Source organism: Mustela lutreola, chromosome 13 (genome assembly GCF_030435805.1).
Source record: "Mustela lutreola isolate mMusLut2 chromosome 13, mMusLut2.pri, whole genome shotgun sequence".
Taxonomy (NCBI): domain Eukaryota; kingdom Metazoa; phylum Chordata; class Mammalia; order Carnivora; family Mustelidae; genus Mustela; species Mustela lutreola.
Genome location: NC_081302.1, coordinates 72,253,153 through 72,268,490, shown reverse-complemented (window position 1 = coordinate 72,268,490; position 15,338 = coordinate 72,253,153). Strand labels below are relative to the sequence as shown.

At 39.6% G+C, this 15,338-nt stretch overlaps 1 protein-coding gene across 1 annotated transcript; it reads right to left on the bottom strand.

Annotated features, from left to right (window-relative positions):
- Positions 1–7,169: 7,169 nt before the first annotated feature.
- Positions 7,170–14,846, bottom strand: ZAR1L (zygote arrest 1 like). The gene is made up of 4 exons (XM_059144610.1): positions 13,802–14,846; positions 13,107–13,199; positions 11,167–11,241; positions 7,170–7,313 (listed from the first exon to the last, which is right to left on the bottom strand). The coding sequence occupies exons 1-4, from the start codon at positions 14,459–14,461 to the stop codon at positions 7,170–7,172; spliced, it is 972 nt and encodes a 323-aa protein (XP_059000593.1). The 5' UTR covers positions 14,462–14,846.
- Positions 14,847–15,338: the final 492 nt, after the last annotated feature.

The window sequence follows — 15,338 nt, the reverse complement described above, 5'->3', positions numbered from 1 at the left end:
TAAATAAGAAGAACATGCATCCAAAAATACTTTATCCGGCAAGGCTGTCATTTAGAATGGGTGGAGAGATAAAGTGCTTCCAAAACCAGCAAAGACTGAAAGAATATGGGACCATTAAGCCAGCTCTGAAAGAAATAGTAAGGGGGGGTTTTACAAAAGAAGAAAGACCCCAAGAATGATAAAGAACAGAAATTTATAGAGACAAGGGCCTCACAGGCAATGTGATTATGATGACAATAAAAACATATCTTTCAATAATCACTCTCAAAGTGAATGGCCTAGATGCTCCCATAAAATGGCCCAGGGTTGCAGATTGGATAAATAGACAGGACCCATCCATATGCTATCTACAAGAGACTCATTTTGAATCTAAAGATACATCCAGACTGAAAGTAGAAGGAATGGAGAACCATTTTTCATGCCAACGGACCTCAAAAGAAAGCTGGGGTAGCAATTCTCATATCAGATAAACTATATTTTAAGCTAAAGACGGTAGTCAGAGATACAGAAGGACACTACATCATTCTTAAAGGACATATCCAACAAGAAGATCTAACAATTATAAATATCTATGCCCCCAACAATGGGAGCAGCCAACTACATAAGCCAACTGTTAATCAAAATGAAGAGACATATTGATAAGAATACATTAATTGTAGGGGACCTTAACACTCCACTCTCAGCAATAGACAGACCATCCAAGCAGAAAGTCTACAAAGAAACAAGAGCTTTGAATGACACACTGGACCAGAAGAACCTCCTAGGTATATACAGAACATTCCACCCTAAACAACAGAATACTCGTTCTTCTTGAACACACATAAAACATTCTCCAGAACAGACCACATACTGGGTCACAAATCAGGTCTCAACAGATACCAAAAGACTGAGATTATTCCCTGCATATTCTCAGACCACAATGCTTTGAAATTGGAATTCAATCACAAGAAAATTTTGGAATAAATTCAGACTTTTGAACTGGGAAACCAATGAGAACAAAAACACATAGGTCCAAAACCTATGGGATATGGCAAAGGTGGTCTTAAGGGGGAAAGACTTACATATCCAAGCCTCACTCAAAAAAATAGAAAAATCCTGAATATACAAATACTCCTTACACCTTAAAGAACTGGAGAATCAACAACAAATTAAGCCTACCCCGTGCACAAGGAGGGAAATAATTAAGATTAGAGCAGAGATCAAAAAATTAAAACCAGAGATAGAGTAGAACACATCAACAAAACTAGAAGCTTTTTAATAAGATTGATAAACCACTGGCCAGACTAACCCAGAAGAAAAGAGGAAGGAACCAAATTAATAAGATTATGAATGAAAGGGGAGAGATCATGACTAACACCAAGGAAACAGAAACAATCATCAGAAATCATTATCAACGGCAGTATGCCAATAGGTTAAGCAACCTAGATGAAATGGATGCCTTCCTGGAAACCAATAAACTTTCAAAACTGAAACTGGAAGAAACTGACAACCTGAATCCACCAATAACTAGTAAGGAGATTGAAGCAGTGATCAAAAACCTCCCAAAAAACAAGAGCCCAGGACCTAATGGATTCCCTGGGAAATTCTACCAAACATTCAAAGAAGAAATAATACCTATTATCCTGAAGCTGTTTCAAAAACCAGAAACAGAAGGAAAACATCCAGACTCTTTCTATGAGGTCAGCATTACCTTGATCCCCAGGTAAAGACCCCACCAAAAAGAATTTCAGACCAATATTCCTGATGAATGTGGATGCCAAGATTCCCAACAAGATCCTAGCTAATAGGATCCAACAGTACATTAAAAAGATTATCCACCATGACCAGGTGGGATATATCCCTGGGATGCAAGGGTGGTCCAACATTCACAAATCAATTAATGTGAAAGAACAAAGAGAGAAGAACCACATGGTCCTCTCAATGGATGCAGAAAAAGCATTTGACAAAATTCAGCATCTTTTCCTGATTAAAACTCATCAGAGTACAGGGATAGAGGGAACATTCCTCAACTTCATAAAATCCATCTATGAAAAGCCACAGTGAATATCATTCTCAATGGGGAAAACTTGAAAGCCTTTCCCTTAAGATCAGGAACACATCAGAGCTGTCTACTCTCACCATTATTATTCAACATAGTACTAGAAGTACTTGCAACAGCAATCAGTCAACAAAAAGAAATAAAAGGTATTTAAATTGGCAATGAAGAAGTCAAACTCTTTCTCTTCACAGATGACATGATACTTTATCTGGAAAACCCAAAAGACTCCACCCACAAACTACTAGAACTCATATACCAATTCAGTAATGTGGTAGGATACAAAATCAATGCACAGGAATCAGTTGCTTTCTTATATACTAACAATGAAACTGTAGAAAGGGAAATTAGAGAATTGATTCCATATACAACAGCACCAAAAACCATAAGATACCTTGGAATAAACCTAACCAAAGAGGTAAAGGATCTATACAGAAGGAACTATAGAACACTCATGAAAGAAATTGAAGAAGACACAAAAAGATGGGAAAACATTCCATGCTCATGAATCAGAATAATAAACAATGTTAAAATGTCTATGCTGCCCAGAGCAATCTATACATTCAGCGCCATGCCAGTCGAAATACCACTGGCATTTTTCAAAGTGCTGGAACAAACAATCCTAAAATTTGATGGAACCAGAAAATCCGAGTATTTGGGTATGGGACCCAAATCACCAAGGAAATGTTAAAAAAGAAAAACAAAGCTGGGGGCATCATATTGCCTGATTCCAAGCTTCATTACAAGGCTTTGATCACCAAGACAGCATGGTACTGGCACAAAAACAGACACACAGACCAAGGGAACAGAGCAGAGAGCCCCGATATGGACCCTCAACTCTATGGTCAAATAATCTTCTATAAAGGAGGAAAAAATATCCAGTGGAAAAAATACAGTCTCTTCAATAAATGGTGCTGGGAAAATTGGACAGCTATATACAGAAGAATGAAACTCAACTATTCTCTTACACCATACACAAACATAAACTCAAAAGGGATGAAAGATTCCAGTGTGAGAATAGGAATCCATCAAAATCCTAGAGGAGAACATAAGCAGTAACCTCTTCGACATCGGCCACAGCAACTTCTTTCACGACATGTCTCCAAGGCAAAGGAAACAAAATCAAAAATGAATTTTTGGGAGTTCTTCAAGACTAAAAGCTTCTGCACAGCAAAGGTAACAGTCAACAGAACAAAAAGGCAAGCCACGGGATGGAAGAAGACATTTGCAAATGACACTACAGACAAAGGGCTGATATCCAAGATCTATAAAGAACTTCTCAAATTCAACACCCAAAAAACAAATAGGTCAAAAAATGGGAAGACATGAACAGACACTTCTCCAAAGAAGACATACAAATGGCTAACAGACACATGAAAAAATGTTCATCATTAGCCATCAGGGAGATTCAAATCAAAACCACATTGAGATACCACCTTACACCGGTTAGAATAGCCAAAATTAGTATGATAAGAAACAACAAATGTTAGAGAGGAAGTGGAGAAAGGCAAACCCTCTTAACTATTATTGGAAATCAAGTTGGAGCAGCCACTTTGGAAAACAGTGTGGAGGTTCCTCAAAAAATTAAAAATAGAGCTACCCTATGGCCTGGCAATTGCACTACTAGTTATTTACCCCCAAGACACAGATGTAGTGAAAAGAAGGGCCATATGCACCCCAATGTTCATAGCAGCAATGTCCACAAGAGCCAAACTGTGAAAAGAGCTGAGATGCCCTTCAACAGATGAATGGATAAAGAAGATGTGGTCCATATATGCAGTGGAGTATTACTCAGCCATCAGAAAAAATGAATACTCAACTTTTCCATCAATATGGATGGGATTGGAGGAGATTATGCTGAGTGAAATAAGTCAAGCAGAGAAAGTCAATTATCATATGGCTTCACTTACTTGTGGAACGTAAGGAATAGCATGGAGGACATTAGGAGAAAGAAGGGGAAAATTAAGGGAGGGAGTCAGAGGGGGAGATGAACCATGAGAGACTGTGGACTCTGAGAAACAAACTGAGGGTTTTAGAAGAGAAGGGGTGGGGAGATGGGTTGGCCTGGTGATGGGTATTAAGGAGGGCATGGAGCACTGGGTGTTGTACGTAAACAATGAATCTTGGAACACTACACCAAAAACAAATGACATACTGTATGATGACTAATGAAACATAATAAAAAATAATAAAAATAAATAAATAAAACCAAGAATTCATTAGGGATCTAGACTTGCTCTTCTCTACTTTTGTCCATGGTCCATGGCTGCATGGCTTTGGTCCATGGTCCATGGCTTTTCCCCTACCCTACACTGAGACTTCCCACATTCCCACTGGACATGTGGCTGTTGAACAGTTCCTCAAATTCAACATGCCTGAACCCTGATACCTAGTCTTTCTCCTGACCTCCTCCGATCCAGCACATCACTATATTCCACATGGTGGAAACTGAAACTCCTGCTTCCAAACACAAAAGTTACAACATCTGCCAAGTCCACCTCCCACAATGCCTCCCACATCTGCCCTTGCCCACCCATGAACCCCATCCTGCCTCTCGCCCTTGTTATCACTCCTGTGTGTCCCAGTAGCTTTTAACTGTTCTTTTGACCGTGAATCTGTCCCTTTTCAAATCCATGCTTCAGGCCACCATATGACTTATCCTATAACTGCTAGTCAAATCACGTTACCCCTCTATGCAAACCCCAGGTCTCCCCACTACCTAAAGAAAAAAATCCTTGAAGTAACATTCTGCAATCTAGCACCACCCTCATTTCTGGCCCTTTCTCCCACTTCATTTCCCAAACACCCTATGCTTAGGCCACACAAATCCTTGCAATTTCTCCAGAACTGCTCATGTAGCTCTCTTTTCTCTCTTGGGAAGAGCATAGCTGCTTGAAGCAACGCATCTGAGTTCAAGTGTGCTTTTGTGATATCAAAATTGTGTCTACTTCAGATTCCCCAGCTTTACAATAAGGATAACAATTACATGTACCTCTAGGAGCTTTTCTGAGGTTTAAGAGATGATGCATTTGAAAGAGCTTAGTATAGGGGTACCTGGGTGCCTCAGTCAGTTAAGCCTCCAACTCTTGATGTTGGTTCAGTTCATGATTTCAGGGCTGTGAGATAGAGTCCCACATTGGGCTCCATGCTGGGCATGGAGTCTGCTTAAGACCCTCTCTCCCTCTGCTCCTCCCCCACTCTCTCTTCCCCTAGATAGATAGATAGATAGATAAATGAGACCTAAAAAAATATATTACACCAACTTAGTTGATAAAAGACCTGTATAGTTTGAGAGTAATGATCCCAATTTTGAAAGAAGTTCTACTGTGGGTAGAATGCTATCAAACAGCATCACATGCTACAGAGAAACCATTCATGAAAGGAAGAGTCAATGGATGAGACAAACTTCTTTGTTGTTTTAAAACAAGAAATAAGAAATTGCCACAGCCATCCCAACCACCCTAATCAGTCAGTAGGCAAGCACCACCCTGATCAATCAGCAGCCATCAACATCAAGCCAAGAACTTCCACCAGCAAAAATTACAACTTGCTGAAAGCTCAGATTATTTTTTTTTACCAATAAAGTATTTTTGAGTTATGTACATTTTTAGTAATAATGCTATTGCACACTTAATAGACAATAGTATAGATTATAGTATATGTAAATATAACTTTTATATGTGCTAAAAACAAAAAAAAATCGTTTGACACTTTATTGAGATACTTTATTGCAGTGGTCTGGAACTGAACCTGCAATAGCTTTAAGGTATGCCTGTAATTTGCCCATAAGCGTACATAAGGTAGCGCATCCAGGATTTGAAGTTAGGTAATCTGACACTAGAACATGCTCCTAAATATTATACCTCTCAATTCCATTTGTGCCATGGTTCAAAGCAGAAATCTAAAATTCATCTATTTCTGAAAAATCCACTTCCAATCCTTTGTAATTCCAACATTATTTTGAACTGATGTACTTCTCCCCATCTCCATGGCCATCACCCTTGTCTAAGACATCATTTTGCCTGTGCATTATGGTCTTCCCCCAACAGAGGGAGTTCCCTGCTGCCCTAATTTTTATTTTTATTTATTTATTTAAGCTTTGGAATTTTATTTATTTTTTATTGTTTTGTAAGTCACCATGCAGTACTGCATGTTATACACAAACAATGAATCATGGAACACTACATCAAAAAGTAATGTACTGTATGGTGACTAACGGAGGGTGTTTTTTTAAAGTAAGTCTCTGAGGTCACAGTCTTGAAACTCCTTTATGGGCTGCTGCATGCCTGACCATGACCAAAAGAACTTTCTGTGACCTGAACCCTGTCCTCTCCAGCCTCTGTCCCACATTAGCGTCAGGGGTCCCTATTCCTGGGACATGCCAAGTATGTAGCCCACCCACTCAGAGCCTTTGCTCTTGCTGTTCTCTTGGATCAAAACCATCTTTTCTCCAAGCTCCCTCCATCCTGCAAGGTCTCAATTCTCCTGCTCCCTCATCCCAACTACACTATCTAAAAGCTCACTCTATGATAGCACTCTGTTTCCTTCACAGCACTTACCACATCTGAATCTGAGGGGAAAAAAATGTAAATGTAGTAGTTCAAGCCATGGAGGAAGTTCGAGTCCATGTGGGTTCAAACACTGGCTGTATACTATGATCTGTGTCTCCCTCTCCTCATCTGTTAAGAAAGGGTATAGTAGTTTCTGCTTAGTATGACTGCTGTGGTAAGCTGCAATCCCTAGCAAATAAGTGCTGATTAAGCATTTGCTGTAATTACTGAAGGCAATATTCATGCCCGTGATCATCTCTATGTCCCCAGTGACTACACTGGGGGACTATGTCCCCCAATGACTACAGTTCCTCTTCATTGTTCCCTTTATAAAAATGACAGTGTCAACTATCTCCCAGTGCCATATGGAGGTTTTTACCTCGTGATCACAATTAATGTATCTTCACGGTCTATTTTACATGCATTTATTTTATTCTACTGACATTGTACAACTGTTATACAACCTACAAAAAGTACAAAAGCCTAATCCATTTTCCAGTATCAGCTCAGAGCTAAGCTTCAAAAAAGGAACAGTACAGTAAATCACAAGGAGAGTTGGGTGTGGGCACAATTCATACTGCCTGTCAAATGATGTATTTAAAGCTGTAAGTATTGCCACAGGAGAATCTCTTGTCTTTGCAGCGACCACACAGTTCCTGTCGATGAGGCCTCCTTAGATCAATGTGCCTTTTCTTTTGAGAACAGGAACAACGAGACTTTGAACAGGTCTTTAGAAAACAAGGAATAATTTGGACACTAAATAATTAGTGTTTCAGATGTAATCATCAAATCAAAATACTTCTCCCCACCATCCATACCCCTCACATCTTCATCTCCCTTTGAATCTTATGAGAAGTCCAGGGCCAAGTTGTAAAAACCACTCAGATCCTGTCAAATGGCATGCATTTTTCAAGAGGAAAGAGCAAAGATGGTATTTAAGAGAATACTGCTAAGCCAAGTAAGAAGATCTAATGTAAGAGACAGGTTTTAAGAGAGTTTATAGAATGTCCTCACTAGTGGGTTTTTACATCTGTAGCCAGGTGGGGCTGAGGGGCAGTGAGTGAGTAATAAGTGATTTGATTAGCTAGGCTGGCATACTTGAAAACACCAGAGCAGTGATTCTCAACCAGCTGTATTTTACCAACCAAAAGACGTCTGGCAATGTCGGGAGAGGCTTTTGGTTGTTGCAACTAGGGGGAAGAGGTTCTAGAGGAAGTTAATTCTCTTTCCTCTCCAGACATGCCTAATCTTTGCTATAATATAGAATATTCTTAACCATTATCCCATTCTGCCTACTGACAAATAAAAATACCCTATGGAGACCGGTATATTGCCCTTGCCCACCCTCCCAAATCCACTAATCTTTAAAATTGATCATCAATGTTCTATTTTATGCAAATGGTCATATGCAGAAATGAGTAAGTTTTACGTTTTATATTGTGCAAACAGGATTTTCATTTTGCAAATGAAAGTCTTGAATGTGATTTATGAAATGTTGTACTACATTTATATCTTCCACTCTTCCAATGACAAGAATGCATCCTTATAAGAAAATTCTAATAGCTAAAACATGGTGTTTACTATACAAATAAAAAAAATAAATAAAAATCAGTATGTACTCTAAGGTAGGTTTTTGTTTCTGGCAATGGTGGACTAGGAGTTTTTCCACCAAGCCTCCTACTTAGGATAACTAGAAAAGCTGAGCTAAAGAAAATAACTTTTAAAAGGAACTATTTGAAGGCACTGGAGAATTAGTGAATCATTAGTGAAAGAAACCCAGAAATGGAGATGAGCCTGACATTTGGGACTATTTCCTCTCTAAAGGTCTTTCAATTCTGGAAGAGGTGAAAGAAAGTGGGAAGCTGAAGGTAAATTTGACAAGTTGATAAAGCTGAGGGATAATTTTAAACATGCCCAAATGGAAAAGACCTGGTATGCAGTTCAGGTTTTGTGTTGGGACCCTGGAGGCTACAACCTAAGAATAAAGATGAACCAAGAACTGACCCAGTTTTCACAGATGCTGAAGCCCAGCTTCAAATCAGCTTAGAGAATAGCAATCTAAATTGCTGGTGTCTCTCATCTTCTCCAGAAGCAAACAAATCTCTTGTGGAGGAAGATACTATCATGGGCTTCAAATTATCACTATAATTCTTCATATTCATTAGAGAGCACTCAATCAAAAATAACCATATGAGGTGTATGAGGAGACAGAACCACAGAAAATGAAGAGCATAGCAACAGAACCATAGGGCATTAAGTTAATGGAGTCACCTAATACAAATCTCAAGATAATTACACTTAATATATTCAAAAGAAACAAGACTGATATTTTCAGCAGAGATCTGAAAGTCATTTTTTCAACATTTTTCAACACAGAGACAGAATAACTGAAATCAACTCAACAGATGGATTTAATACCAGGTTGGAAATAGCTGAGGAAAGAGAGAAATGAAGGATAGTTTGGTAGATGATATCCAAACTGAAGCAAGGAGAGACAAAACCATAAGAAATATAGAAAAGATCATTAAAGGCATAAGGGAGATGGCGAAAGGTCTAATATGAGTAACTGGAAGAGAGAATGGGGGAAGAAGTAATAATTGAAAAGATAATAGCTGATAACTTTCCAAAAGAGATAAAAATCTTCAAGCTACAGATTCAAGAAATACAATGAATCCCAAATACGTTAAATACAAAGAAACCAACTCTAGGCATATAATTGTAATTGAAAACCAAAACAGAGAGAAATATCTTAGAGTTAAGTAGATTTAAGAAGGAGACAAAGAACAGGAGATATTACTTCAAAAGAGCTACAAAATACTAATAGCCAACCTCACAAAAGCATTGAAGGTCAGACCCTTAAAGGGCAAAAAGGAAACTACTGCCAACCTATAAATTCTATACCCAGCAAAATTATCCTTTAAAATCGAAAAGGAGGGTCACCTTGGTGGCTCAGTGGGTTAAAGCCTCTGCCTTTGGCTCAGGTCATGATCCCAGGGTCTTGGGATTAAGCCCCACATCAGGCTCTATGCTCAGCAGGAAGCCTGCTTCCTCCTCTCTCTCTCTGCCTGCCTCTCTGCCTACTTGTGATCTCCATCTGTCAAATAAATAAATAAAATCTTTAAAATAAAATAAAATCCAAGAGGACATGCCACCTTCAGACCTGCACTATAGTAAATATTAAAACATGGGGCACCTGGGTGGCTCATTCAGTTAAACATCTGACTCTTGGTTTTGGCTCAGGTCATGATCTCAGCATCTTGAGATGAAGCCTCGTGTTGGGCTTTGTGGTTAAAGATTCTCTCCCTTTGCCCTTCCCACTACTCTGTCTCTAAAATAAATCTTTAAAAAATATATTAAAATGTAGTCTTCAGGTAAAAGGAAAGTGGCCCTACATACAGAAAGGACCTAAACAACAGAAAAGAAACATATGTAGCTAAAGCTGATGAATGACTATATAAAATAATGTCTTATAGAGTTTAGAATTAAAATATACAACAGCAGTATAAAATCTAGTGTGAGGCAATAAGGAGTTAAAGTGTTCTAAGTTCATTGCATTGTCAAGGAGATCTAAAATTCACAATTTATGTAGACATTGATAGCTCAAAGAATCATGTTGTATTGTCTAAGGTAACCACCAGAAGAATAATAAACAATGAAAACTACCAAGGTAATAGAGATGGGGAACTTTTTATTTTTTTTTTAAAGTCAATTCAACTGAACACAAGAAAAAAAAAGTAGTATAATAAAAATATATTTAAACCTGAATTATATTTAAAAACAGACTAAAAATCTAAAGGTAAATAATTTATAAACTATTAGACTACTTTCGGATATTTCAAAGTAGTACAAAAATGTTTTTCACTAAATGAAGGATTTAGATTTTTTTAAAAAACGCTTGATTACAAAAACCAACTACATCATACTTCCCTGAAAAGTTTAAAAAAGAGGTTTCCTGCAAGCTCTCATCTAATTCTATGACTTCCTAGACACTGGAGAAACCATAAAACTTGATCATAGTTCTAATTTCTATTATTTGTGTAAACTTGAGCAAGTTATTTTCTTATTGGACTTTAGCTTTCTGGTCTGTAACATGGGGATAACACCTACCTCAAAGTTTAGATTACAGGAGATAATGCACATAAAACACTTAGCCCAAAGTTTGGTACGTAGTAAAGCTTAACACTGGTAACCTGTTAAGTTACTACATCCCTATAGGATTGTTGAAACCTTATATTGTGCACCTGAAACCAATATAACACTCTATGTTAACTAACTAGAACAAAAATAAACTTTTAAAAAGTTGCTACATCCAAACTACACACAGGGTGTTTGAGAAACACATAGCCCATACATAAAACACACCATATAAAGCAACTTTAAAAAGTCAGTCTTACTCCCCTCCCTACAGCACCCCCAAATCTAGAATTTATCTTTTATCTAAAATATAAAAATTTGAGGTATAGAAAACTTAACACTTTGATGCAAATATACAATTCTATCAAATCACAACATTTTGCCACAGAAACTTCTACTTAAAAATGGCAACATTAGAGACACAATGAAAGTGCTCTATATGCTTACCTGACATTGGATTGCTTCTACTCGATAAGGGTTAAAACTCTTTAGGCATTTGCAACATAGTTGTTTGAAATAAACCTAAAGAGAAACAAGTCTATTTTTAAATACAGGATTATATGTACCTTAGGCTCTGAGTTTTTAATTTAAGTACTCCATTCCCCCAGTTTGTGCCTAGCTTTTGCCCCTCTGCCCGGAGGTCTGAAGCTCTTCTGGTGCTATGAGCCACTTTTTCCTCACTCTTTGCACCTCAGTTTCCTTACCTGTAGAATCAAGATACTACCACTTATTTTCTATAATTGGCAACTACCTAATAATGTACATGAGGTACCACAGTAAAAATCTTCAATGGGAAGTAGCTATTATAATTTTATTCATTGTGTGGGCTGAATCCTTGACCTTCTCCTTCTGACCTAGTGTATGAGTAATGTATTTCATTTTCTCATATTTTCCCACCTGAACTTCAAATTATTTGTAGCTACCCACCCATACTTACTGTTTCTCAACTCTGTGCATTTTTTGTGCACATTTTCTCCCTGCCTTACTTGCTGAACTCCTATGTATCCTCTGAAATCCTGCATGGCCATCATGATGCCTTCCCTCCAAAATGGTAACCATGCCCCTCCTGTGTTACTTCTGCAACACCTCCATGCCACTGGGGCCACTGTGTCTACCACCAAATTGCATTTTATCTGTGTCACTCCTAGGAGAATAAATTTCTTAAGAATGAGTTCTAGGGGGGCACCGGGTGGCTCAGTGGGTTAAAGCCTCTGCCTTCGGCTCAGGTCATGATCCCAGGTTCCTGGGCTCAAGTTCCACACTGGGGCCCTTGCTCAACAGAGAGCCTGCTTCTCCCTCCCGCATGAGGGAGCATGTGCTTGAGCTCTCTGACAAATAAATGAATAAAGTCTTTAAAAATCCATTTGCCTTCAGGGTCTAGTAAACGGCTAGTTTTCACTCAGTCAAGTTTTCACTCAGGCTTTCGCACGCTTTCTTGCCCTCTCCTCCTACAGACCTTGAGCCAGAAAAGCAGTATCTAAAATGTGAAAGCACAGGGAACTCAAACTCAAATGCTCTGCTCACCCAAGTTAATGAAATAGACCAGATGTGGACTGTTGCAAAATGAAGTGTGCATACCCACTGTAAGGAGCTAGAAGCTGCTGAGCCCCAGCCTACTGTCGTCACACTGAAATGAGAGTCTATAGTGACCAGAGTCTATCAGGGAAATCTGGAAATGCAGATTGTGAAATCTTTCCCAACCTCAATAGGTTTTCTTTTTTGTTTTTTTAAAATATTTTATTTATTTGTTTGACAGAGAAAATGGGAATACAAGCAGGCGGAGTGGGAGAGAGAGAAGCAGGCTTCCCGCCAGGCAAGGGAGCCCAGTGCAGGGCTTGATCCTAGGACTCTAGGATGATAACCTGAGCCGAAGGCACACACCAAACACCTGAGCCACCCAGGCACCCCACCAGTCTTAAAATGTTGACAAGTAATTCAAATTAAGGGGGAAAAACTGCTTAGCCTAAAGAAGTCTCTCCAAAGTTAACCGTCACAATAGATTATTTCTCGTATTGCCCCACCTTGTGGCCAGACCATGGAAATTTCCAGGAGCTAAGGCCCAAACAGGTTCAAAATACACCAATTTTAAGACTATAGACAGTTTCACCATACATAAGGACAAGAGTTCACTTAAGTAACCTGAAATTTTGTTCAACAGAACTACCAAACCAAATGTAACACCAGCTTTAAGAGCCTCAGTAGTTCATGTGGACAGTCCAATTCAGTTCAATTTAAATATTAAGGGAGTACCTATTAAGGGCCCCACACTAAGGCTGCCAAATGAATGAGACAGCGTTACGGTCAGGCTCCATCAGGAAACACTCTCCCTCGATATAACATCTGTGTCTCCCCCTTCCTCCTCCCACATCCCGCTCACTTTTACTTACCTTATTAGTTCCAGAAATGCACCACACGTAAGCACTCTCCCATCTGGTCTTACAATCTTTACAGTGAAAATAGCCATATTTTGGTTCCAAAAACTGCAGATAAGGAAGAAAAGTCTTTTACAATCTTGGGTAGTGGGGGCAGTGAATCCAGGTCCTCTTCTATCATGGCTTCGTATAAAAAAGCAAAAAGCCGAAAAAAAAAAAAAAAAAAGGAAATAAAAAACAAAACAAAAAGCCTCCTAACCTCATTCATAGCTGTTCTCAAGGCTACCAGGCTAATTTAGCATCTCATCTCTCAAGGATTACTCTGGGATCCTTATTGTTCCCATCTCCTGTACTTTTCTAATGTTCTTTCAACAATGCCATCAGCACATTCTCCCCTAAACGAGAAACCGATCATATATTTGACAGACTTGAAACTCCATTTTATCTCTTTCCCAAGACCAGTGGCTTCCAGACTTTGGGTTTTCACATGCTTCAAGTTGGCAAAAAGTTCCACCAAGAAGTTATTTTTGGTGAAATTTCACCAAAAACTTACAAAACCTGTAGGACATGTAAAACACACGTTTTCAGAATAACCTCTCCTTCGTCAAGTAAAGGGAGAAAGTGAAAGATCTTGCTATATTGCCCCAGAAATGGAAATGAAGAGAGGATGAGGCTGGCTGAGAACTGAGGACAGGGAGGAGAAAATTCACCTGGAAATTGGGTTTCCTGAGCAGATCTTCCCCACCAACTCCCTGTGCCTGCTTGCTCTTCCTTTCCCGAGGACTTGAGGCATCTTTCTCCTCCAACTCATTGTTCTGGTGAAGTTCCTCCTGTTCATCCTCTTCCGACCTTGGCGTTGGTGGTGGCTGCTGCTGCTGGCTGGCCTCAGCAGGACCCAGAAGTGCCTTCCTCTCCTGGTCTTCCCCCTCCCTCTGCAGCTGAATCAAGCCCCTGGGACCTATCACTGGTGAGTAGACTCCCCAGGCTGACAGGGGTGCCTTGTGGCCTCTGCTGCCCCAAGGGGAGCGGCTGCGCAAGGTGCGAGGCCCCAGTGAGCACTGCACGGACTTGTCCACCCGCGGGCTCACCTGCACGCCCACCTCCCTGGTTTGGGCCTTGTAAAGCCGCAGGCTTAGGCTGGGGTTCATCTGGGAGAGAACAGCCTTAAGCTGCGCCCTCTTGTAAGGGTCCATGCAGCAGTCGGAAGCATTTGCAGGCACCAGCAACCTAGGCCTGGCCAGGAAAGTGGGGGGACCGGTGTTTGGCCTCCAATCAGGCTGTTTGTGTTCAGAGAGTCCAGGATGGCCCAAAGGCATTGGATTCCCATAGCCCTGGTACAAGCCATAGGGAACACGGACAAAGCGCTCCATCCGCCTGGTGGCCAGGCACAGCACAATATCCCTGGAGAGGGTTTGTTTGTCTCCTTGTTTTGCCTTCCACCTTCATCCAACCCCCCTTTCTTTTTCCCCTGATCAAGTTAGTGTTGGTTCGTTCCAAGTTTCTCCCTTTATTTCAAATCCTGATGGAAGCTGCTGCCTATTATCCTAATTAAAGGACAGGCAATCTACCTGTCTACAGAGGTCTAATTTCCACCTGATTCCTAATTGCTCTTCCCTATCTCTTCAATTCACTGTTCCTGAATCTTCTTCAAAGCTGTTTTTCATTTCTGACTTCTTATTCATACACATGCTTTCGTTAGCAAGTCACTCATGTATCCTATAGTAACTATTTTAGACATCCTGTTTTAAAGCATATACTAAATCAAATACAAATAATAATTTATCTGAGCAGCAAACTAGAAGAGTATAAGGACGTAAGTATACTGTGGAGAGCTAATGAATGTAAAGATCCCAGAACCACAGAAGCAAGGAGCATTGGGGGGGTGTTTTATATATTATGAGAAAAATGTACTTCAGAGGGTTGTAGGGCATGCCAACAGATCTCATTAATTCACTCCTAGTGAGGAGGATCCCTCTCCCAAAAAAGGTGAAAAAAGCCAATTATTTTGATCTAGAAGGTAAACAAACTTAACCATGGGTTTAGTGTCTGAAATCAAAGGGACTTGAATTGACACCATGGCCTTGTTACCAGACAAGTTACTTAACCAGGTGATTTGGTTTCCCCAGCTGACAGTACTAATATACATGATTGTAAGATTTAAGTGTTCAGTAAGTGTTAACTATCACAAGCTTTAGTATCTGTATTGGTAAGGCTTCCTGCTTAAAGCTCAAGACTATGATCAAACTA